A 26,711-nucleotide genomic window follows, 5' to 3' on the forward strand; every position below is an offset into this window, starting at 1 on the left:
CTTGTTGGGGACAGTTTCTATTGCCCCTAGGGTAAGAAGTTTCTGCACCTCCGCTTGTAGAAGGGACTCGTGAGATGGGTCCCTTAAGAGGAACAGGGTGTGGGGTGGGCAGGGGGGATGTTTGCAAATAACTTGCATAGCCTTCTCCAATGATCTCTAAGACCCATTTGTTGGATGTAATCTGGGTCCACTGAGGGTAAAAGGGCCCAGGATACACTAGACTTGAGGGTGGTCGCTCAGACTCTTGACAGAACCATCAAATTTGATGCTTTTGGGAGGTATGGTGGGCTGTAGATGACTGGCTCTGTTGTGCCCTCCTCCTGTTAGATTTATTTTTAGGCTTACTATCATATTGTCTATGCTGTTATCTGTAGCAGCCCCACTGCCTTGTGGGTTATCCTAGAAAGAAGCAAGGCTAAGGGAGTAAACCCTGACAGAAAATCCGGAGGGGAGTCCTAAGGCGGTTCTGTGCCAGCTTCTGGCATTGACCCAGCAACTCCTGCAGCTGAGCTGGTACCAGATGTAGAGGTTATCCTCTCCTTTGGACTGTATCAGTAAAGCCGAGAGGGGAACACTGGTGCCTGGGTCCCAATAATCGCCCAAGATCGTGCCTGGAGAGGTACTCCAGCATCGCTAACAGCGTTTGTTCCAAAGTCTATGTAGACTGAAGGATGCTACTACATATCTGTAGTAGGAATAGTTATGCATCTAGGGAAGGGAGTATACTTGTGCCTCTTGCGAGAATACATTCCCAGCATGTGCAGTGTTTCCCTGGAGTTTTCATGGTATGTAAAATATCAGTGGTGCTGGAGAACAGCTGCTTCCTATTAAAGGGGCAGTCTTCCACCTTTGACCAGGATGTCATGTAGAATACCTGAAGATAAGACCCATGCCACCCTGCACATAACTATCACAGTGGTCATGGCCTTAGCAGTTGTCAGCCACATCCACTGTCACCTGAAGAGCAGTTTTAGCAATTCAGAGGCCCTCCTTCATGACAGTCTGCAGGATAGGGTATTTGGTGCCCAGCAGGTCTCGCACCAGGACTTCTAATCTATTACAGTTTATATAGTCATAGTTGGCTAAAAGGGCAGTATCGTTTGCAATTCAGTACTGTAGTGTAGCCAAAGAGTATACCTTATGGCCAAAGGAACCTAATCACTTATATTCTCTATCAGTGGGTGTAGATCTGAGCTAACAGTTCTTCGATCTGTGGTTTATCAAATCCACAACTAAGGAACTGGGTTCTGGATATAAAAAAAAATCCATGCCCTTAGATAGAACAAAACACACCCTATCTGCCCTATGATTGGTGGGCAAGATGGAAGCTGGGATCTTCCAGAGGACCTCGGAGGGTCTGAGGATTGCCTCATTAATAGGTAGAGCTATTCTGGAGGGTGCAAATGGCTCCAGAATTGTCAACAGCCTATACTGTTCATTTTGCACCCCCTGCAGGGTGATATCCCGGGATTGAACAACCCTTTTAAAAAGTTCCTGGAAGTACTTTAGGTCATCAGTGAGAGGAGAGGGGCAAATCTGAAAAAGCGCCTGTCTCATATAGATCTGCAATCCCTCAAAGAAGCCTGATAGTCTGAGTGAGGCAACTCCTTCATAACATTAGAAGCCATCTGGGAAATAATATCTGGCAGGTTAGCCGGTGAAGAATGTGCCAACATTGTAGGAGGGCCCCAGGTGTGTGCTCACACTGAGGGGTAATATGCCTAGAGCGAGTGTGGGATAAGCGTGGCCAACATGCATGCCAGGCATCTCAACAACCCCACTGTGGTGGAAACTGGTGTGTGGGGTATAGCCACAGCTGGTGCACCCAGAAGACGGTACGACTGATAGGGCTGGTCTCTATATGAATGCCAGGATGGAGGTGAACAAGCGGGTGCTTGTCTGCCTCTATGCCTGCTACTTCCTTCAGACTGAGATGAAGATGAGTGAGGGGCACTATGAGATGCTAGCATGCCCATGCCCCACAGAGTTCGGTGGGGACACAAATGGTGTTCAGTACAGCTGAGGGGATTTGTGAATGTTTTGTGTTTGTTGTGCCTTCCTATGTCATGCAGGTTGTTCCAGAGCGGCAGCAGAGTTAGTAGGTGCTGCTGGTGGAGACATATGTTGCTCCTCTGGAGCAAATACCTCAAAGGCACCTGTTGGTGTTGGGCACCAGCTCTCTCCCTCAGATTTCCTGACATAAGCGACAGAGAACATGAGGCTCCTGGCAACTCAGAGCATGAGCTGGTAAAGCTGTCTCAGCCTGGGAGCCTCTGTGGGGTGATGTAGTTAACCTATCCAAGCGCTTCTACTGCACCTGCAAGTCATTTGGCATGTGCCTGAACGAGGGGGACTTTTGCCGAAGTAGTGCTTTTAAATGCGCTTAATGCTCCTTACGTGCCCTTCTCAGCATACCCTGGCAATGGGGACACTTAGAAATGCCGTGAGATTCACCCAAGCACTTGAGGCATGAAGTGTGCCTATCAGAAACAGGCATAGCGCCTCCGCAGCTACTGAAGTTCTTCACAGAGTCAGGTATTGAAAATGGTTGTTGAAAGAAAAAAGCCACTGCTGCTGCTCCACAGCAGCCACCACTTTCCCCACAATCCCCCGATGCAAAGATGGTTTAAAATAAATAACATTTTGAAGGAAAGGAGGGAAGCTAAGTCAAAATTTTGGGTTTTTTTTAAAATCAGGGTAAGATTGCTGCTCTGCATCTGTCCAAGGCCAAGGACAGCAGAAAAGGAAAAGAGGGCTGTGCTGTGCGCTCTCTCTTCAGTGCGGTGATGTCACCTGCTGGCTCCTGCACATGCCCAGCATGTTTGGGGGAGATGCGTTGGGGGGGGGGCGGGGATGCAACACTACTCGGCAAAGTTTCTGATCTACAGCACAGGGATGTGCTGACCCCTACGTAATGCAAAAAAGGTCCCAAATGAGGAGCACCTTTATATAAAAACCATCAAGGACATATTGTGCGTGAGGGCTCTCACCATCTTGACCCAATATGAAATGAAGGAAACTCCTACAAGCTAGATGAACTGCTCTGAGCTTCCTCTGGGGCTCAAGGCCCCTGCATCCAAAAGGATCCAAGGCGCATGACCCATCCTAGATTCAATACATCCAACTTAAGCTAGGTAGAGAATAAGACACCCTCCAGGACCAGCATAATCCATCACCTCAAAGCTGTATGTGTGAAAAGATTGTGCCATCTTCTCTAGAGAGTGCCTGGACAGGGGGTATGCTGATACCAGCCACTGCTGGAGCAGCCACATGTGGAGCCTGGCATGGCAGGTGACAAGTGCACAACACCATGTGTCCCAAGCGGTGCAGGCAGACCCTGGCTGTAGGACACCACCTGAATGAGGCCCACCAAGATCTGGTATCTGTCAAAAGGAAGGAATGCCTGGACAAAAATAAAGTCAAATACTACTTCAATGAACTTCCTTTGAACTGGTACAAATGTTGATTTTGTCATTAGCCAGGTGACCCAGAAAGCTGCACGGAGTCCAAAAGCAGGCCAGACCTGAGACCTTGACCTGCCAATCATCAAGATAAGGAGAGATGAACACCGTGGCACCAGAGATGGATGTTCACCAAATTCATGGCTATAACAGCACCTTTTGGTCTGTAGCCAATCCAAAGGCAAGGACCACAAACTGGTACCGGGTGAAGCCCACTGTGAAGCAAAGGAACCTCCTGTGACTTGGAAAGATCGTCATATGGAAGCTGGCATACCAATCTCCCAAATCCAGGAAGGGAAGGCAAGAGAGACCATAGAGAACTTGAGCTTTTTTCTGGTACTTGTTGAGTCATCTTGGATTCAGAATGGGCCTCACATCTTTCGGCCTTTTGGACTAGGAAGTATCAGGTATGGAAACCCTTGTTCTAAAACTCAGGCAGAACTTCCTCCACTGCCCCCAACCTCTTTTTACAAAACAATTTGTATGAGAAGGGTCCCTGAAGAGGGACAGGGTAGAAGGGTGAGATGACAGGACAGAAGAGAGTATAACCCTGGGAAACAGTCAGGACCCAAGTAGCCTAAAGTTATGTTGGACCAGGCTGGGAGGAAGGAGAACATGCAGATGCCAAATGGTGGGGAAACTGGACCCACAAGCCAGTCCCGTATGCTGGCCTTGGGTACAACTTCAAAAGGATTTCTTGCCCCATCTTTGGGGAGAGCGGAGGGAGCAGGTTGCTTGAGCACTTTTGTTGTCCCTGTTCATTTTACCATGGGGCCCCCTGCTGCTGTTGGCTCCCAGACCTGGCAGGCAAACAGCCTGGAGAGAAGCCAGGATGCCCGGCACAGACATATGCTCCTCCACATCCACTGCATCAGCCTGGTGGGCCACCATTGCACCTTCCTACCAGGAGAGTCCTGATCTTCCTCCCTGGAGAATTCAGAAAGCAAGCCCTCCAATCTATCCATGGCCCAACACATTTGGGTCATAAATGACTTAACTGTGCCTATGAGTAACGACACACAACTGAAGGCTAGCCAAGGAATAACCTTAGGGCAATAAATCCATTCATTTTCAGTCTATTTCCACATCGCCCCCAGTTGTCCTTGCCTGTCCTTGTGGTTGACAGCCTCTACTACGAAAACTGGGGGCTGGGTGAGAATAGGGGCATGCATGCCCCTTCTCTGGCCTGAAGTATTTGTCCTCTGTCCTTTTAAGAAATGAGGGTTAGAGAGGAGGAAGTCTGCTAAAGAGTGCTGGTAATATTTAGGATCACTGTATGCATGGGAAGGGCAATCTGCTCAAAGGTTGAGGTGCTAAGCACCCCAAAGATTGCATACACCAGTTCCTCCAGCTCCTTTGCCTGTAATGAGTCTCGAAGATAAACACTTCAGGAGATCCTGGTGCACCTTTACGTCATCCTGCGGTACCAGGAGAGGGGAGAGCAAGATGGCCTCATCTGGCAAGGAAGAGACCAGTGCTACAGATACCACGCCCTTACCCTGCAGTATGTCTGAGGTGTCTGTTTACAGGTTCCTGGGGATGGAGAGTTTCCTCCCCGGCAGCGTACATAAGCTGGGAGAGGATGAGCTACTGAAGCAGAGAGTCTCTGTGTCCCCAAGAATGACTTGGGAATCTCCAGCTGTTGTGTGAAACCTCAGGAATTCATGGGAACTCAAGTGTAGAAGTATGGAAGTATGCCAAGCCAGCATTTGTAGTGCCAAGGGTTGGGGTGGCGTCAACAGGGTTTGCACCTGTCCAGGTAGCAGGGATCCCTGCTCTCCGATGGTGGGAGCACACTGCCCAGCAACCAGAAATAAGACGGCTTCTAACTGCCTTTCAGACAAGTATGTGCTGCAAGCCCTCCCATGCCTTCCCAGTTTCAAGGAACCACTATCACAAGACCACAGTGCTGGTTTAGAAAAAGCCAATCTGTGTCAGTCACCTGGCAATCTATGCCTCCTGTCATTTCTTTGGTGTCAGGACATGTAACAGGACGGAGGAAGACTGTCCAAGAAATATTGAGATTGGGACCAGTGCCAATGAAACAACACACACCAGAGCTCCAGGCAACGTTTCGAGGAACAGTGGCCGAGACCTTGGAGATGCTGACCTTTTTAGGTGTCTCCGATGTAGGGAGGTGCATATCTCTGACTGCACCACTGCACTGACATTGCACACAGTCCCAAGTCCTGCCTTCATCCCACACCAGGAGACAAAAGGGGAGTCTGCCATGCCTGTCCCCCAGACATAGCAACCTTTTACATGAGACTGCTGGCATTCCAACCTTAGAGGACAGATGGAACTGCAGGGGGTGCATAATGAAAAAGCCCAAAGCAGACTAGCCTCAAAACTCAGGCGCTGGTGCCACTGGCATGGGCACAGACAGAGGCCATGTCTACATTAGCACAAATCTTCGAAATGGCCATTTCAAAGATTACTAACGAGGAGCTGAAATGCATATTCAGCGCCTCATTAGAATATGCCATCAGTCGCAGTTCTTCTAAATTGCTGCGCTTCACTGCCATTGGGCTCACCCAGACAAGGGTCCTTTTCAAAGGGGGTCCTTTTTCCCCCCGATAGAAATAAGGGGATTTTGAAGTTCATGTCTGGAGGAGCCAAGCAGCAGTGAAACATGGCAATTTCAAAGAGCCGTGGCTGGCAGCATGCTAATGAGGCACTAAATATGCATTTCAGTGCCTCATTAGTAGTCTTCGAAATGGCCATTTGCATGGCCATTTCGAAGATTTGTGCTAGTGCAGACATAGCCAGAATGCTGTATGGTTACTATAAGTTCCAACGGCTGTCATCACTGCTCAGTCCCGAATATTTGGGCTGGACCAGGCCACTGTGCTTGAGTGGAAGACAAACTTGTTTGTGGTAATAGATCCAGGCCACCATCCCTGCTTCTCTCCTTGGCATTTCAGGGCAGAGAGGAGCAAACCTTGACTGAAGCCTTCACTCTCCATAATAGGGTTGGTAAGGGATAGTGGCGCTTACTGACAGAAAACAGCAAAGGGACACTCCACAGTGGAGACACAGTGTCTAAGATCAAGGCCTGCATCTGCTTCCTTGCTGGAGAGAACGTCAGCTCCAAAGAGCCCACAGGCCAACATCCCTTCTTTCTTAGCATGAAGTTTGAATGATCTGCAAATTTGGCTCCTGTCACTAATGTGCCACTTGCCAAGACACTGCAGGCAACTCTTGTATAGGTCACACTCAGACATATGGTGTCTGCATGAACCACTGTTTGAAGCCTGGGGTTCAGTGCATACGCTAGGTAGACATCCCATTTGGGAACAACATAACTAACTAACTGAAATATCAACAAAGGAGGAGACTATCTAAAGAGTGCTAAGTAGAGGAGCTCTAACTACACGAAGTTGAAGCCAAACAGTTCTGATGCACTGTCACTGGAGGCATGAACTGAGAGTGAGGGATGAATGCAGCACCACTCCAGAGGTCACCAAAGCCCCTGCAGATGCTGCTAGAGAAAAAACTTCCAACACCCACACACCTAACGTGGAATGGTCATAAGCAATCACTGGAAGAAGCACCCAGTATTTCAAATTCTACATTTTACTTGTTAATTTCAAAAAATTATTTACATTTCATTTACTCAGAATTAGCAAAAGCCTTTCCTAGACAGGGTTATTTTGTTAAAAGGATTGCTATTACTAAAAACTACTTCGAAAGGCCATTCAATTTCAAAACAGCAAACTCTTAAGAGTCTGAAGTCCCACATTACATCTTCCTTGGAATTTCTTCACGTTCCATTTTACAATCACAAGAAAAAACGGAGATACACATGATCAAAATTTATGCTGAGAGATAAAGGGTGTTTGTAAAACAAGAAGAAGGAAGAGAAGAGAAGGGTGACACTCCTTCCTGAGTAGATATGAAAATGGTGGGAAGAAAGATCAGGAGATGGAATGAGAGGTGGAAGTGGTAATGGGAGAATACCTATTTTTTTTATCAATCGCACTGAAACTAAAGTAAATGCAAGTGAAAGGAGGTACCATCAGATTTCCAAAACTTTAAGAAGCAAGATCCAACACAAAATGGGAGAAAGGAGCAGGAAGTAGAGGAAAAGAGGGGGTTATATAAGGAGAAACAAAAAGCTATCCAGAGTTATGTGGACAGATGCCTGACAGGGATCATAGACTACGATTACAAATAAGATAGGATAAGCAAGATATCTGCACTCTTCTACAAATGCAAAGGTCACAAAGAAAGGAAGAAGTGAGAAGCTGAGGGAAAAATGTAATGAGTTACTTCCTCCCCACTGAATTAGGCATTTGACATATCCCTGACAACTGGATTAAAATAGAAAAAGCTCCCACCCCGAACTTCAGGAAAATATGATTTGTGGGTTTTTTTGTTTGTGGTTTTTATATCTTTTTTTTTGGGGGGGGGGGGTAATCTTACTCGGATTTGCGGTTTTTTTTGGACATGTACCTTACTGGATTTTTAAACAGTGAAAGCTTGCATCTTTTCCTGTAGGTGAGAATGTACAACTCTTGAAGCCAGGTTGGAGGATTCAGACAAATCAAGCCCAAGAGCAAATCATTCAAATTGTTAGCTGCAAGTAGGAAAGCATCTGAAAAAGATTTATTTACAGAGTTTTTGGAACTCTGGAGTAGGTGTCTGCCTTCATATTCATGACCTACTGAACGGTTTGTTTCGTATATACGGGCAATAAACTGTTGCAGCTACCTGAGATTCTATAACTCAAGAAGGATCTTCCTGATGACCTCCTCAATCTCATGATTCTAAGATTACAAAGGTAAACTTTCCTTCAAAAGGAACGCATGCCACTAGACTGCTTTTCTGTTATGCTAGGAATGAAAAAGCACTGCTGGGAGACCCAGGTATCACATGAGGCTGTGTAACCAAATTTCATTGCCAAGTAAAAGCAATACGGCAGTACGTCTAATTCAAACGTAAGAGACAATAAAACAATATAAACACACCAAATTCGTTAAACCCCTGCACCCAACTGCCCATCCACACACTGCACCCCCATCCTGTTGTTGCACCCTACCTCCTGTCCAGACCCAGCAATCCCTATACCCCCAGGGAAACGGTAATTTTTGGCTGCACTCTCAAAATCTTCCACCTCTGGGCTCCAAAAGAGTTAATTCAGCCATGGGGGCAAGCCCTGAGCTTGGTGGCCCAAGTTGAAAGTGTGAGCCATCCTTCTACTCCTCAGCTGGGAGCCATATCAGTAAGGGTGGTGTTCTTTAGGTTTTTGTTTTGAAGATTTTTTTTTTTTTTTGTTGCTTCTCACTTGTGTGGCTCCCAACCCAAAAATATTCCCAACTTCTGATCTAACATACACTTCATAACACTTCTCACATGAATAAGAACTCACCCGGCCAAATGGTTCAAAGATTCCACGAAGCATATCTTCAGTTATGTTAAAGTGTAATGATCCCACATACAGTCTCATTGGCCCAGCACTGCCTTTCTGTAAGTTATTGGCCATTGCTGCTGCTCTGTTTTTCTCCGCCTAGGTAGAGAATAAGCACTAATGACTACAAGAGCTCAAGCTTAAAAACAAAACCCTACAAAAAATGGCTACCAAAAACTAGTACACTCACTAAAAGGTCCAATCTTTGCAAGTATCAGTAAAAAGTGACTGCTCTGCAAGCTAATTTTAATAATGTGAATGCTGTGAAGAATCCACATTCTTGATTAGAATTACATAACTACACACACACACACACACACACACACACACACTTTTCAACAGAATAAATAAGCTAACGCAAAACATTTATGTTCTCCAATAAATAGCATGCAGTTTGCTTGTTGAGTAGGTACAGCTTCTACACATTTCATTTGCACAAGAGCGAGGGGCAATCTGACAGCAGCCCTCAACTTCATGAAGGGGCGTTCTAAAGAGGATAGAGAGAAGCTGTTCTCAGCAGTGACAAATGGCAGGAAAAAAAAGGAGCAATGGTCTCAAGTTACAGTGCAGGTGGTGTAGGCTATTAGCACAAGCGGAAATAGTATACAAAAAAGTTGCTTGAGCAAAAGTACAGCTGCTTGGGGAGGGGCGGCAGGACTTAAGTACAATTCACCTGCGTGCCTCTGGAAATGTACTTGAGTAAAAGTGCACGCATGTGCCACATCTTGATCGTACTCAAATATTCAGAAGTGAAAGCAGCTCCACTTCTACTCAAGTGACTTTCTGGGTACTTTTTTCCACCTCTGGATATTAGGAAAAGCTATTTCACTAGAAGGGTGGTGAAGCACTGGAATCAATTACCGAGGCAGGTGGTGGAAACTCCATTCCTAGAAGTTTTTAAGTGTCAGCTTGACAAAGTGTTGGCTGTGGTGGTTTAGTCTGGGTCAATGCTGCTTTGGGCATGGGGCTGGACTTGATGACCTCCTGAGGTCTCTTCCAACCCTTGGAATCTATGAGTCTATCATTCTATAATTCTTCTCAGCCTTGATTCCCTCATCTACCTTATAAATTTCATCCTGTATTTGTGTGTCCAGTTTACTTACACTCAGTTCACTGTGCCTGGTAATATTTATTAAAACTGAAACAACCACTACAATTAAGGCTACAAAACTTTCATTTGTAACTCAATTTTCAGATATTCAACCAAAAAAATGGAGCTCAGCCAACCCTTTGACTCCTCCTGCATGATTTGTGCTACCTCTTAACATAATTAACAGTAACAATAATAGTAAAAATTGGAGATGGATATGAAATCAATTTTGAAATGGAATATACAGTAAACTTCCATCTGTCATTCTATTGTCCAGAGCTCTCAAATAACCAGCATTTTAACCATAAGTAAATTTTAGTTACATTTTTCATAAGTACAGTAAAGTGAGTGTAAAGACAAATACCGAACAAATTTACAGTGTACAATACTACTGTGGCTGGTAAATGAAGTACTCTGTCCCACGAAAGCTCATCGCCTAATACATTATTTTGTTAGTCTTTAAAGTGCTACAACTGCTTTTTTGTTTTGCATACATTTGTTTCTTAATACCTAATCTTGTTTTTCCTTTAGTGTCATGCATTACTAGGTTATACCTCTCTATTATCCACAACATTTGAATATCCAGCAACCTCCCAGTTCCAGGGCTGCTGGATATGAAAGTTTACTGTTTGTATGTATGTAAATCATCAAAGTCTCACTGAAACCAATGGTCTTCAAGGGTGCATATGTTACTTCTTGATCAAGCAGGGTATGCTTAAGCATAAATGCTACATAATTCTGAGACTAACATCTCACATCTCTAAAATTTCAGACTCTGTGGTCCAGCAAGCCCACGTATGTTCCAGGATCAGGGAGCCCAGGACCCCTGCCATGACCCAGCTGGGCCAACAGCTGCAGGTCTGACCAAGGTGGAAGCAGACCCCACATAACAAAGATGCAGTGGGCTGTGAGGCACTAGACCTCCCCTGATCTGGCAAATTCTCGTGTTTGGGACCAGTCAGGTCTCAAGTGTGCGTGATCAGGGAGGTCCAACCTGCTGTAGATAACCATCTACAAACTTACCTGTGATGCTTGTACTATGATTGGTACTCCCAGGACACGCTGCCCAGTTAGTCCTATTGCCAGAGGTACTGAACTAACATCTACAAATTCTACATAAGCAATTCCCTTGGAACGTCTTGAATTTCTATCAGAAATCATCCGCACATCACGAACCTACCAAGAATGGAAAAAACAAAAAAAAAAAAAAACCACCAAGAATGAAAATCTCTGGTTTATCATTAATTTCTATGTAGCGTAACTAACTTTTACGTAGTTAATGAGAGACTGACGTTCACGAATGTGTTCAGGAAGATGACTATTGTTTGATTTCTTAATTATGTAATACCTTTACAGAATAATCTAAACACTACCTTAAACTTATATAGCCCAAACAGTTACTTTCATGAAACTCATCTTGACTGAAAATTTTGAGATAAAACTTTAGGTAATAAGTAGAAAGAATTATAGATTCCAGTTTGTCAAAGTTTCTATATCATTAAAGTTTTATAACAGCTTACACCCAGAGCGACCACATTAAAAATAGACCTAAACCTAGAATTCCTTATTATGCTGCATTCCCACACGCAAAGATAACATCTTACTGTTTATTAAAATACAGAGAGGACCCAATGAGAAATACTTCCGTCACACTGCTCACTATACAAATGTATGACAAAGGCAAGTTCTGCGAGTTGAAGCTTTGATTTGATTTTGAAAATCAGCATGGACATAACTTTAATTATGAATTCCATGTGCGGAGGTCCTGCAATAGACAGCTACAAGGAGCTATCTACTTACAGTTTTGTACAGAACTTCAATATTGGAAAAGTCACTGATGCTGCCTGCCAACAATATTTAGGTTAATTTAACCCACCCTCCATTACCTTTCCTACAGTAGAGAAAAATTCTTCCAAGTCTCTTGGCCGAATTCTTGCAGCCAACTGCATACAGAACACTGTTCGAGCATCTCTCTCTTCAGGAGTCAAATTATCAATTGGCTCTCTGAAAAACGAGAAGAAGCTTAGTGGTTAGTTACCTGGTTCTGATTTAAGGCAACCGACACAGTCTGAGCAAATAATCAATTTTGTCATTTAAGCCTGACAAGAAGCCAATACATCTACATAATTTTTTAAAAAGATGTGCCAAGATTCAAAGAGAGCCTAAATGTCGTCTTTTAAACTGATTTTCAGAAGTAGCAGCAAACAATTATCCCCATTAACTTTAACAGGAGGTGCTCAGCACCTTGTTAAAAAAATAAAGCCACTTGTTTATTAAGTTTATATAGTAGATCTTCCTAGACTCAACCACATCAAGGACTCACTGGGCTTGTTTACACTTGCCCTCAACTTTGAAGGGGGCATGTTCATCAGGGTGATGGGAGATTACTATATGCATGACAGCACTTTGAAGTTTGATACCATATTGCAAAGTTTGAAGCTTGATACTTCAAAGTTGCCATGGGGGAGAAGAAGTCGAAAGAAGTGCTGCTTATTCACTGTAGCACTTCATTAGTAATCTCCCATCACCCTGATTAACAATCCCCTTTCAAAGTTGGGGGCAAGTGTAGACCCAGACATTGTGATAAACATTGCAAACCCTTTGGGGAAGGGCCTGCCATTTTACTATCTAAAAGATTATATTAAAAAAAACCCAGAAGACAAGGGAGCAGACTCAAGAAATGGGGAACAAAATAAGATGTTTTATCACAGAACTGTTCATTTTTTTTGAAAAATAGAAGCCATAATCACAATATCCTGGGACTTAATTGTATTTTTTTTTTTTTTAAATAAGACACACAAGTGACAATAGCCAAGATTTTAAAGAATAGGAGTCCTAGCTGGCTATGTGGCCATTTTACAGAAGTACAACATCACTGCCATGTCAGTAACGCCAACATGGCCATACACAAAATGTCCGCAATACTTAAACTTGGTCATCTGATAATTTCACTATGTTACTACCAAAAATGTTTTAAAAAATATCCAAAAGATGCAAAGAGTAGAAGTTCTAATAACAATCAAGTACACTAGCCAATTAATTACTGTATCTCAGTGTGTGTCTGTCAATGCTATGTTTGTTCCAGAACACCTCAAACTGTAACAGCTATGACCACAAAATTTGGTATGCAGCTTCCATTTACCCTAACTTAAACCAAGGTCAGGATCTGATTGTGCCTGGAAAGTGTGAAATATCTGAAAATCCAGGATTTCCCTAAACATGGAAAAGGAAGTGCACAGAAGGAGCTCTGCCATCTTGCCTGTCACAAAGACCAGGTAAATAGCTCCCCTGCCCTAAACCCATAGCCCCTGCCCTAAACCCATCCCTTGTCCTGCAAGAGCCTGTAGGCCAGAGGAGCCTGCTTGAAAACGGAGGAGGTGAGAAACTGGACAGACCCCAGACAGCCTGCAGGCCATGGGAGGTAGCGGTGGAGGCCCAAGGCAGCCCCCAGAGCCCCACCCCACCCAGACACCCTGCAGGCCACTAGGGGTGGGGAGTGCCTGGAGCCTGGCTCCCCTAGACACCCTGCAGATCATGGGGTGGAAGTGACCGCTAGAAACAGAGACGGGTCACCCCACCAAAGACTCTCCCACTCCACCAAACCCTTCCTTCCATGCTGAGAGTCACAGATACCTACATTGGACACATCTGGAAAGTGGTAAACCTAAATCTAACTTGCACAGAAAGTAATTGGGCAGTTTCAGTTACAGGAACATCTCACATGACTTTCAGCATAAAAAGACTAATTCCAAATTAAGAAATAGTAATGTGTACAGCTACCTAACAGGACTCTTGTCTTTTCTGAATGGACTTTTGCTTCTGGAGCGCCGTCTGCTGCAAACATTAAAAAAAAATTTAGTTTATCAAAACAAAAAAATACAAAGTGGATTAATTTTTAGTACAGCTATTTAACTAGCCACAAAAACAGAAAACTCAAGAAACCTTAATTTGATGCTGTGAGGTAGACCAATCTTCCCTCTGATAGCACTGTTGAATTTTGGACCGGAACTAAGGTAAAAAAAGAGCTTGTTATAAATTCAATACATGACTAGGAAAACTACAGTATTTTGTCAACCTAACACTTAGTGACTTTCCTGGTTTAAGTTTTTATATGGGCACAAATATAGCCCACATAAAGCTATCAAGAATCTTAGAAACAAACTACAAGAAAAAGGTATTGCTTATTTATTTCAGGGATCCTTTATTTTTCTAAACTTATTTTAATACTATTTCACATACACATATATTTAAATCAGAAGCTTTAATACACATTAAGTGCAACTGAGCCAACCTCTTAAACATCTCATTAACTAAAGATATTCTCAACTACCATTAGCTACAGCATGCCACCCAGTGCAAATGATGCAACTCAGGGAGTGTGCCATTATCCATGTAGACCACAGAGACTAAAAACTGATTAGAAAAAAAACTTTGGAAAAAATGGTGCATTGCTTGCAAATGGCTTTTGCAGGTTACAAGCAGTCCTTAGCTACCAACTAAGCATCTTCCTTCTAGAATAGTTTTGTCCATTTTTTCTTTTTACATTCCTCCATTGACTGCTGGCTTTATACACCAGTATCAGCAATGTCAGCAAAAGTCTGGGAATACAGTTTGCTAGTTAATGCTTGATGCAAGCCCAGCAGGAAGAGGCTAGCTTTCTGAGGGGGGTGGATCCCACAGTGTCTTTTTACAAGTCACAACCACAGACTTCGGACCTCACACCCCATGGGAAGCTACCATCCAGTGTTTTAAGTGTTAAACCTGCAACTTGACCTGCTTTAAATACTAAGGATCTTTTACTAGGACTTTAATAGGTCTTTTATCCTAACTCTAAAGTTAGTCTGAATTTATGCTACTTATTTTTTGAATATCTGTTCAAAGTAAAAAAAATCAACCAGTTTAGAAAGCATAGTCCAAACTTTTACAACATTGATGTCATACATGCTAAATTGTACATTAAAGTTACATACTATGGGCTTCGATAGCGGCCTCGGAATCTGCGTTCTCTACTTCTAGAACGGCTACGTCTGCGTTCCTTGCTTCTGCTGCGTTTCCTTTCCCGACTTTTGCTCTTCTTCCTCTCACGATCACGGCTTCGTTTGCGTTCTTTACTTCTGCTCCTCTTCCTGTCATGACTACGACTTCTGCTCTTGCTCTTTTTTCGCCTAAGGATATACAACTTATGTTACATTCGTAAAGAAACTCCAATGTCATTATGCATTAGCTTTCCTCGTCTAATTAGTCAATCTTCACCCTAACAATACACTAACGTTATTTCCACAAACTGTACTGTCACAGACACCACAGAAACAATGTCATCATTTGTGTCTATTTGCACAAGTCTCTTGATCATCCATTTGTGAGAAATCAATTTAGAACTCAACATTTGAGTATGAACATTCCCTGGTTTCAAGCTCTGTTATCTTTCAGCTTTGTATGCAATAAAAATATTAAGTCACCAACCATGGTAATGGGTCTGAATGTAAAACAGTATATATTCAATATCTTAATTACTATGTGGTAAATGTATGTTCAATAGGCAAAGCTTTTAACATCTGCTGAGAAGAATATCCAGTGGAGTTGACTTTTTATAGTAAAAAAAGACAAAAAACAAATTACCCACTAGTTTTTATCCTTACAGTTCTTGGAATTTTGCACCCCTCTTGTAACAGCAATAATCTGCAGCTGTCTTCCATTCCTATTAATTATGGAATTGTCTAAATTTTACAAGCACAACACGGCTCACTATTTACACACTAACATAGTACTTACTCTTCTAGAAACTTAGCACTGTACAGAGTTACAGCTAAACACAGCCAGACTAACAGGAGCACAACGGTAAGGCTGCTATACAATTTGGACACTTCACTGCACACAACAGCAAAAACTTGAAGATGCATCAAGAACTCAAGAGGATCCTACTATCTCCACAACAAATAGAACACTTCACATATTTATCACTGTCAGCTTTCTGAGGAAACCTGCACACCATTCCCACAGACAAGTCTGGGAGGCTCAATTCATACCTACTAGACAAAAAACAGACTGAATAGCCACTGGCTTTATGACTTACTACAACAATCTATAATCCACTAGTAATTCTTCACTTATGACTGTAGCAATGTTAATGGACCGTTTCATGTAGTCTCTTGAACTGTGTTTTAGCATCATTAGTCAACAATCTGCTCCACATTATGTTTAACTATGACACTGAGTATGTTTCGCTAATATGAAAAAACCTCAGTGTAAACTTCTCACCAACAGAATTTGGTCCAATAAAAGATATTAACTCACCTACTCTGTCTCCATAACAACTTTGAATTGACATGGTTACAACACTGTGAAGAAGAGATGTGGCATTTTAAGAGGGACATTAGTCAACTTACAAGTGGTGGGCAACCTGCAGTCCTCAGACCCCATGTTGTCCATCAGGGTTCTGAGGACTGCGAGACATTTTGTTTATGTACAGGTTTCCAGATTTCACTTTGTTCCAGCTGCATATTTTTGTACTAAAATGACATGCATATAAAGCCAGCGTGTATAATGACAGACATGCTGGTTGCACACAACACTGACTGTAAGAGCTATGCATTCTTTGTGCATCAAGTTAAAGCACTGCTATGATTCAACTGGCACACCCACAAATTCTAGATCTAAAAATGGAACACCACACATTAGCTCATAAAGTTAGCAGCAAGATACTGTTAATCTCACACCAATTTTCCATCTGTGACTGACTTCTAAACCAACGAAGTCCAGTTCAAGGTTGCTGATTTGATAATCAGACCTTTCCACAGCATTAAACTATCCAACAGACCTCCCCTCTCTCACACCCCAGTCTCACTTATGGTAATGGCTGTACTTCAAAGGATTGATGCTGCTGTCAATATGCAAGAGAATTTTCACAGGAGCCAGATTATCGAACCTACTTCCCCAAGAGATAACTATGGGCTTGAACACTTTCCAAATTAAATACAATTCCCATTTCTTGGGTTTAAACGTCCCCTCAGAAAATTCTCTAATCACACAAAGAACTATAAACTAATCAACCTTATTCTCCAGTAGATTGCAAAGAAATACAAAACGTCTGTTACTGAACACCTTATCAGTATTACTCCTCCGGCAATAGCCCACACTTGAGCCTGAAAAGAAGTATTCAGCACAGGGCAATTGTGGAATGAGCCACATAGGTCTTCCACTTCTGGTTTCTGAGACTCAAGAGCTTAGGTTCACCAGAAAGTACAGGTTTCTTTCCCTGATCATCTTTTGCTAATAGGTTAACGGAGAGTAGGTCCATCCATGACTAGTTCTTTTCTGAACCCACTTATATACTTTTGTCCCTCCCAACATCTGAAGGTAAAAGTTCTGCAGACTGGTTGTAAGTTGTTAAAAAAAGTACTTCTCTTGTTTGTATTAAACCTGTCACCTAGTAAATTTATTGGGTGACCCCATGCTTTTATACTCTGAGTAGCTAATGATTCCCTAGCTATTTTTTCCTACACAACTTATAACAGAGGTCTATAAAAATCGTATCTTTGCCTCCCCCTTACATCATTTATTTTCTAAGCCTAACAGGCCTACTCTGTTCAGCTTCTTCATATAGAAACCATTCCACATCTCTAAACTTCATTATCTTTCTCAGAATCTTCTTCAGTTCCATCATACTCTTTTTTGAGCTGACACAATCAGCACAAGTGCTAACAACTTGAATACTTTGCACGGATTATGGATTTATAGAGTGGCACTAAGATTTCTTCTCTGTCTTTCCTAGTAGTTCCTATCATACAGGCAATAGCATTTTTGCTCACTGCTGCGCAATCAGATGTTTCAGAGAACTATCCTAAGGTGACTCTCCTTGGGAGAGCTAGTTTACAGCCCACCACTGTACACACTTAGCTGGGATTTCTTCCAGTGTGCAACAATTTGCACTTAACATTGAATTTAATCTTCCAGTTTGTTACCCATTCATCCATTTTGGTGAGTCCCTGCTAACTCCTCACAGTTGGCTTTGGAGTTTATCTTGAATCATTTTTACATCTGCAAACTAGGGATGTAAAAGGTTAACCAGTTACCCATTAACTATTAGACTTCCTGGAATGTTTAATGCGTAACCAGTTAACCGGACTGCTAGCCACACCAGGTCCTGAAACAGCAGTCAGGGCCCAAGACAAATCAGAATGGCCCCAGCAGGTAGGTGAGATGCAGTCAAGGCTGCTCCAGAGTGCCCCAGAGCACTGATGAAGGGAAAACACAGAATCTAGCTTTAGAAAAGGAAACAAAGATAAACTTTGGTACCTGAAAAAGATATGTGAACTAAACAATCTGTAAACACCTAAAAATTTAAAAAAGGAATAGTAAGTGTGGATATGTCAAGAATAAATCAAAGAAGGCAATTGGGCTGGTTTGGCATGACAGAGTCATGGGCTAGTGTGAGGTTTCTCAACCTTCTTTTCACTGTGATCCCCTTCCAACAACAATAACTGTATAACCCTGGGCAAGAGAACTGAGGTCAACTGATATCCCAGGTGTGGGGCCAAAACCCCACCTGAAACATGAGAGCTTCAGCCCCAAGCAAGAGGTTACTAACCTGAGCCCTGCTGCGTAAGACCAAAGGCGTTGGTCTTCAGCTTTGGCCCTGGGCAGTGAAGTTTAGCCCAATTTCAGAACCTATGGGCTAGATATAGGAGGGAGGCATAGGTGCAGCTATCTTTATTTTAGTCAAGTTTTTGACACAGTTCCACATACCAGTCTCACAAGTGAAATACAGAAAGTGATATAATGGAAAAATCACTATAAGAAAGGTGTAAAACTCGTTGAAATACCATGCTCAAAAAAGTAATCAATGGTTCAGTCATGTTAAGAGGGGGCATATCTATGGGGGCTCTGGCCCCATCCTCTGTCCAGTAGTATTCAGTATTTATAGCAGCCTAGATAATGGAATAGGAAGTATGCTTGTAAAAATGGGCTGTTAACACCACGTAAGGTAGTTTTGCAAGCACTTTGGAAAACAGGATTAGAATTCAAAACAGCCATACAAAACTAGAAGAGTGATGTACAACCTAGGCTAGGAAACAGACCACTTGAGTGGCCCTCCATCTCAGTGAAATGCAAAACTCCTGTAACCAAGAATCTCTTGGAATAGGGTAGTTCTTCCAACTGTGCTTGAATACTTAGAATTTGCAGGATATGCCAACTAAACCGCAGCACTGCTTTAATTGGATGCAGTGGGATACATGGCTCTCACACTCAACATTGTGTGCACACGGCAGGTACCCCACTTCACATTCCCTTGCTTTATATGCATATCACTTTAGCAATGGGCACCGGTGGTGGGGGAGAAAAACAAAACACCTATCTGGCAACCCTGCATGTGGGCAGTGGTTGAAAAAACATCTTACAGGCCACACAGAAGTGTAACGTGCTGAAGAGTGCCCACCGCTGTACCACCCAAAGAGTTGATCTGAATCCAACAAAACAAAAATCAGTAAGAAAAAGTGCAGAATTTAAAGACCATTCTAACATATAATAGGGGAATAGATATCTAAATTGTAGCAATGCTGAAAAGGGCCTGGGGTTTATACTGGATCACGAACAGGATGAGAGTCTGTGTGAAGCAGCTGAGAAAATGCACAAATGTCATTAATGGGTGCATATACAGTAATGTTGTATTTAAGGCACACGACACAAATATCCAGGTCTAGTTGGTATCGCCAAGGCCTCAGCTGGGAGCACTTTGTCCCACTGTATGCGACGCACTTTAAGATAAAGATGTGGACAAGTTGAACGGCGTTCCAAGTGATAAAAGGTTAGCAAAACTGACCTATGAGAAAAGATTTAAAAAACTGGCCATGTTTAATCTTTAGAAAAGAAAGCTGAGGGGAAACATGAGTCTTCAGATATGTACAGGAGGACTGTTATAAAAAGGATGATTATCAACTGTTTTCTATGTCCCTTATGCAACAAGAGAAATTTAAAATCAGATACTAGCAAAATCTGTTTAACTATCAGGATAGTAAACGTCCAGAAAAGGCCTTCAAGGCAAGTTGTGGAATCCCCACTACGGCAGATATTTTAAGAACAGGTTAGAAAAACTCCTGTTAAGGATGGCCTAGATTTTCCTGGGGCCTGCCTCAAAGAAAGGTCATGAAATCCACCAAAGGTTCCTTCCAGCCCAACATTTTTATGATTCAATGAAAACTGATACCTATTAAACAACCAACCCTGACTGAAAGACATCAAAATAGCTATTTTGAAAATGCTGATAAACTGATCAAACGAGTTATTTTAGAATGTTTCAAGTATTAGACCTTCCTAACACTTCCTCCTAAAATTTGTTTATAATAAAAAGTTCCTACAGTAAATGATTCTCTACCTTCCTGCATTGTGAACAGTCCACACACACACTAGACTACCAGTAAACATAAAACACTGTTGCTTAACTGAGATTGAAAGTGAAGTAGAGGTTCCAGGGCTCCCCTCCTCACTGTCACCACAGATTCCTGACCACCCCAGCAGTAGTATGGGAACGTGCAAATAACTGTTTAGTCAACTTTCTCACATCATGCACAGTCATGATTTTATAGACCTCTACAGTATCATCCCCTTAGTTGTCTCTTTTTCCAAGCTGCACAGTCGCAGTCTTCTCACTCTCTCCTCATATGAAAGTCATTCAATATCCCCAGTCATCTTTGTTGCCCTTTTCTGAACCTTCCCCAATTCCAATACATCTTCTTTGGAATAGGATAACTACATCTTCTTATATATCCCTTTCTTAATGATTTCAACATACCATTCACTTTTTTCACTGCTGGCGCGCACAAAGCAGTATTTTCAGAGAACTATTCACTATGGCTCCAAGACCCTTCTTGAATGGTAATGGCAAATTTAGACCCCCATCTTTTTATTTATATATGGTTAGTATGACACTTTCAACGTCCATTACTTCACATTTATCAACATGAAATCTCATCTGAATTTTGTTGCACAATCACCATGATTTGAGAGATCCCTTTCATAGCCTTTTTACAGTGTTCTTTGGACTCAGCAACCTTAAGCTGTTTTCTACCATCTGCAAATTTTGCCACTCCACTTTTTACTCTTTTCTCCATGCCATTTCAGAGAGAAAGAAAGACGGAACGAAAGAAAGAAAGTTGAACATTAGCCGTTCCAGTACAGACCCCTGGGGGACACAAATATTGATCTCTCTCCATTCTGAAAACTGACCATTTATTCTTACTCTTTGTTTGCTATATTTTAACTAGTTACTCATCCATAAGAGGACCTTCCCTTGTATCCCATGACAACTTAAAGAGCCTTCAGTTAGAGCCCTTGTCAAATGCTTTCTAAAAATTTAATTATACTACGAACACTTGACCCTTGCCTGTACACTTGTAAAACCCCTGAAAAAATTCTAGTAGGTAGGCAAGGGGCACCTTCCCTTTACAAAAAACATACTGATGCTGCTCCAACAAATTATATTCCTGTACGTGTCCGAATTTTATACTTTACTGTAGCTTCAACCTGTTTGCCTACTATTGAAGTCACGTTTATGGCCTATAAAGCCCCTTTCTCAATCTGGTCCTCCTGCTGGGACTAGAGGGGCACGCCTCTCCTCTGGCCTCATTAGAGAGCTACCACAGCTGCAGCAGGGTCTAGCATCCTTGAGCTGCTGCATGGGGCCCAACCCCTGCTGTCATCCTGCATCAGACTCCCACAAATCCCCAAGTCCCTATCATTTAGGGGTGGGGAGCACTTGTGGGAAGAAGGCAGAGAAGGGACTAGACTCGGAAAGGGTATGCGCACACATGCACCCCCACTCAGGCTGTGGGCTGCATGCTGGCCATGTATTTGAGAGCCCTTATTTAGAATGACTATGCGTTTATTGGGCAGGGATGTCTTACTAAGAATTTGGTATTAGAAAAGTTTCAGAAAAGGGCAACTAAAATGATTAGCGGTTTGGAACAGGTCCCATATGAAGTGAGATTAAACAGACTGGGACTTTTCACTTTAGAAGAGAGGAGACTGAAGGGGGATAAGACAGAGGTATATAAAATCACGAGCAGTACAGGAGAGGTTGAATAAAGAAAAGTTATTTACTTGTTCCCATAATGTAAGAACTAGAGGACACCAAATGAAATTAATGGGTAGCAGGTTAAAACTAAGGTAAGAGAAGTTCTTTTTCAAAGAGCGTACAGTCAACCTGTGGAACTCCTTGCAAGAGGAGACTAGGACTATAGGAGAGTTCAAGGAAGAGCTAGATAAATTCATGGAGATTAGGTCCCTAAAGGGCTATTAGCCATGGGGTAGGAATGGTGTTCCTGTCCTCTGTTTGTCAGAGACTGGAGATGGATGGCAGGAGACAAATTGCTTCATCATTGTCTTTGGTCCACCCCGAGGCACCTGGCACTGGTCACTGTCAGCAGATGGGATGCTGGGCTAGATGGACCTTTGATCTGACCCAGTAATGGCCATTCTTATGGATAAGACATAATGCAGTGAGACCCTACTCTAGGGAAGGGCTGCTTGGAACTTGAATAATATAAAGCAGCACCACATTTCTATTACTATTCTGCTACCACTAAAGCAATACCAGTTAAGGGCGCATGCATGCACACATGCCCCCCAAGATACTAGGCTTGGTCATTCAGAATTTCATCAGGTCAGAAAACTTTAACACTTCAGGGTTTTGTCATTTTGTTTTTTAATAAAACAGAAGTATTTTAAAGTAATGCTCAAAAATGTTACCACTGAAAAGATTAAAAAAAATTGTTCAAGTTTTATGCAGTTCAAAAATTATGTAAATGGTTTTGGAGTGAAGTTGGTAGCACCACCCAGAAAAAGAAAGGGACAAAATACATATCCACATCAGATCTGTGATTGACAAACAGTCCAGAGATGTTGATATTAAGTGGACATTCACATTTGCCAGCCTTGAATAATTTAATTTGTTTTTGTAGTAGTGCCCATATCTATACAGCACTTTCCAGATGGAAAGGTCATGATTTCAGTTCTGAGAAAAGTAGTCTATACATCATCGATGCCATCCTTTTCTCCAGGTGATTCTTTCACAGTGCAACAGGGAACAGAAGTGTTCTAAGACACTTAGAACAGGAGGGGTTGCAACTGCTTTGGAGGATAGGGTTAAAATTCAAAATGATCTGGACAAATTGGAGAAATGGTCTGAAGTAAACAGGATGAAGTTTAATAAAGACAGAGGCAAAGTGCTCCACTTAGGAAGGAACAATCAGTTTCACACATACAGAATGGGAAGCGACTGTCTAGGAAGGAGTATGGCAGAAAGGGATCTAGTGGCCATAGTGGACCACAAACTCTATGTGAGTCAGTGTGATGCTGTTGCAAAAAAAGCAAACATGATTCTGGGATGCATTAACAGGTGTGTTGTGAACAAGACACGAGAAGTCATTCTTCTGCACTGCTCTATGCTGGTTAGGCCTCAGTTGGAGTATTGTGTCCAGTTCTGGGCACTGCATTTCAAGAAAGATGTGGAGAAATCAGAAAGGGTCCAGAAAAGAACAACAAGAATGATCAAAGGTCTAGAGAACATGACCTATGAAGAAAGGCTGAAAGAAGCGGGCTTGTTTAGTTTGGAATGAAGAAGATTAAGGGGGGACATGATAGCAGTTTTCAGGTATCTAAAAGGGTATCGTAAGGAGGAGGGAGAAAACTTGTTCTTCTTGGCCTCCGAGGATAGAATAAGCAATGAGCTTAAACTGCAGCAAGGGAGGTTTAGATTGGACATTAGGAAAAAGTTCCTAACTGTCAGGTTGGTCAAACACTGGAATAAATTGCCTAGGGAGATTGCGGAATATCCATATCTGGAGACATTTACGAACAGGTTAGATAAATGTCTATCAGGGATGGTCTAGTCAGTACTTGGTCCTGACGTGAGGGCAGGGGGCTGGACTTGATGACCTCTCAAGCTCCCTTCCAGTCCTAGCATTCTACAATTCTAAGACAGAACAACATGAGTAATACTCACAAAATAGATAAAGGGCCTCAAGGACAAGTTTTGAACCTGAAACTGTTCAAAAATTGATCAGATTGAGTCGAGTGTTCCTGTATTTCTCTAGTGTCAGAAGGATATAGACATTTATTGTTGGTATCTTACACACAAAATGAACTGTGAAGTCCCATACTCTTTGCTCAGTGAAGGTCCACTAAAACTCAAATGACATTTATTCACAGCTCTCATTTTAACAGTTACTGGAAGAATGTGGGTAAATCAGGCAAGCATTTCTACCTTAGCTCCATCAGTCGACAAAGCTGTACTGAAGTTAAAGCCTTAGCTCCAAGGTATGTTAATAGTGTTATGCTTGCAAAGGGGTTCTCACACTTGTCTGCATGTGAATCAGTGAGCAATTTATGTTGTATTTGCAAACAGCATTCAGCAAATACTAGTAAACACCTTTTTCACAGAATGGCACCTTTCCTCACAAGGGAAATCATTAGTACTGGCCAGCCAAGCGCCAGATAGAAACAGTCAAGCCTTGCTCACCAGGAAGTTGGACATTTATTCTCTGTAAAGGTAGATCTGGAGAAGAGGGTCTGTCCCATGAAAGCCCATCACCTAATAAGTCATTTTGTTAGTCTTTAAAGAGCTATACGACTGCTGCTTTGTTCTGTAAAGCACTAGTGACCTAAACTTACTTTAGCATGGTCACATATCTCAAGCAGTAACAGTCCTTAGCACAGCAGACACCCAACTTACATGGGCATCATGTTCTTGAGCAAACAGTCAAATTCTGGGTAACTCAGGGGAGCCATGAAACTGACCGGCGCAGGTCAGTTCCCTGTCTCCTGTGAGTAGTGGGCAGCCAAGAACCTGGCTCTGAGCTGCTTGCCACTCACAGGACAGGGGAAACTGACCAGTGCTGCTGTGCTGGTCAGTTTCCCCGCTTCTCTCAGGGCAGCAGTTGAGAGCCTTACTCTTGGCTGCCACCCCTGACAGGAGCACAGAAACTGCTTCTGTCAGGGGTGGCAAGAGTCAGTTTCTCTGCTCCCCTCAGGGACAGCAGCTGCTTGTCAGTGGCAACATCTCCCTTGCTGCCACTGAGGGGAGCCCAGAGACTGACCAGAGCAGCAGTGCTAGTCAGTTTCTCCACTCTTCTCAACATAATTAATCCAAGATATGCACAACTCAAGCATGTGTATCTCAAGCCTATTGTATCAGTAATCTTCTAGTTGTGCAATACGTTGCACTGGGGGTAGGCTCTTAAGTCACTCAACTCCCCTCTTGTTTCTCCCCTTTACTTCAGTTTTTGCCAACAAGGGAGGTTGACTTGAACTGGAAACATATAGGTGAAAAAAGGCCATACCAGATGGAAACTCAGGCCTTGGTGTACAATGCCCCAAAATACTAGTCACCATCAACATGAGCTATACTGGAACCCTTTTACGCACTGCTATTTAACAGGGATTTTAGTTAGACGAGCATCTATATAAAGTGACACTGCTGCAGAAGTTATAAGAATAGCAAGCTGGAAATTATTCTAGATCACCCAAAAGTTAGCCAAATTTCAAATACAGGGCCAATTCTTTTACATGTGTAGATGAATTTGACCCAATATATATTTTAGCAGTGAAGATGTGCAACAAATATAGATGTTAACTTAAGATCCCATTGTGCACTCAAAAGTTTGAAAAATCCATATTTTTACTTGTGAACCACATGCACTTGACCTTAGAGTTTGATACACTAATCCTGAAGTGAATCAAGTTTTTAAAGTGTTATTTAACAAGCCCATCAAAGGCTGTCCAGATTTCTATTCAGGACAGGGCCAAATTTCCTTTTTATCCTGCAGAAAGTTTAAAATATTTTAATCAAAATGTGCTGGTGCTTGTAGTAAGTAATTTTATTTAATATATCTGAATTTAAGTGCTTTCTGTTCAATTCCTGTTTGATCATTTTGTTGAGTGAGCCTTCTTTGGGTTTCTCTCACAGCAAAGTACATGGTCCTTGCATATATGGTCAACAGTAACTGGCTCAAAAACAGCACTGATCACGATAGCAACCAGGCAGACATTATAAAACAAAATACAATGATAAGTCTGACCTGGAGAAAATAAAGACAATGCTTTCTAGATTTTGTACAAGTTTGGTGATCATTTTAGATTAGCAAGAGACAAAAGATTAATTCACACGGCTTTTTTTTTTTTAAACACACACATACACACAATACTAATTCAAGGAATAAAATCATTAGAAGGAATTAGGGGTGTATCGGCCTGATACTGGCCAACATATGTGGTCACACGTCTATGAGCTTTCCCAGTTTGAACTGGAGGCCATCAAATTTCTCTGAACCACAACTCCTTCAAATTCACATAATTAGCGTTTGTAATATAATTCTAATTATTTCAAAAATTTAATCAACTAAGTGATAACATAAAATCTTACAGTGATAATGCCATGATCTTTAAGTCCTCTAACTTCTCCTAGTTTAGGAACAATTGTCATCTGGATACTTTTAAAAAGACAATATTCATTGAAAATTTATACCACATATGTCAAATGTATAACAAGGTGTCATTTGTTTGAACTCCTATAAGCAGCAAAGGAAATGCAGAAAGATTTGCATTTTATTTTCTTGTACAGTAGTACTTAAACTAATAAGTACAAAACAAAGAATGCTTGGCAGTGTTCTCTAGAAATGTCAATATATAGATGTACACTTACTTCTTGCTGCGCTCTTCATGGCCATTGGCACTGCTCAATTTGTTCTCATCCTAA

General features: G+C 42.3%; 1 protein-coding gene across 3 annotated transcripts in view; it reads right to left on the reverse strand.

The window, feature by feature from the left end:
* Positions 1-26,711, reverse strand: part of RBM39 (RNA binding motif protein 39) — a 58,837-nt gene that overhangs the window by 25,035 nt on the left and 7,091 nt on the right. The window contains exons 3-9 of one of the 3 annotated variants that reach the window (XM_075012104.1): positions 26,658-26,707; positions 14,932-15,126; positions 13,904-13,969; positions 13,742-13,792; positions 11,848-11,965; positions 10,985-11,137; positions 8,833-8,970 (exon numbers count right to left, since the gene is read on the reverse strand). In XM_075012104.1, coding sequence (XP_074868205.1) covers positions 8,833-8,970; positions 10,985-11,137; positions 11,848-11,965; positions 13,742-13,792; positions 13,904-13,969; positions 14,932-15,126; positions 26,658-26,707 — 771 coding nt within the window. Of the gene's footprint in view, positions 1-8,832; positions 8,971-10,984; positions 11,138-11,847; positions 11,966-13,741; positions 13,796-13,903; positions 13,970-14,931; positions 15,127-26,657; positions 26,708-26,711 lie in introns of all 3 variants that reach the window. The other 2 variants (XM_075012102.1, XM_075012105.1) reach the window with 2 other exon arrangements.

The sequence above is a fragment of the Carettochelys insculpta genome, chromosome 17 (genome assembly GCF_033958435.1).
Source record: "Carettochelys insculpta isolate YL-2023 chromosome 17, ASM3395843v1, whole genome shotgun sequence".
NCBI classification, from domain to species: Eukaryota; Metazoa; Chordata; order Testudines; family Carettochelyidae; genus Carettochelys; species Carettochelys insculpta.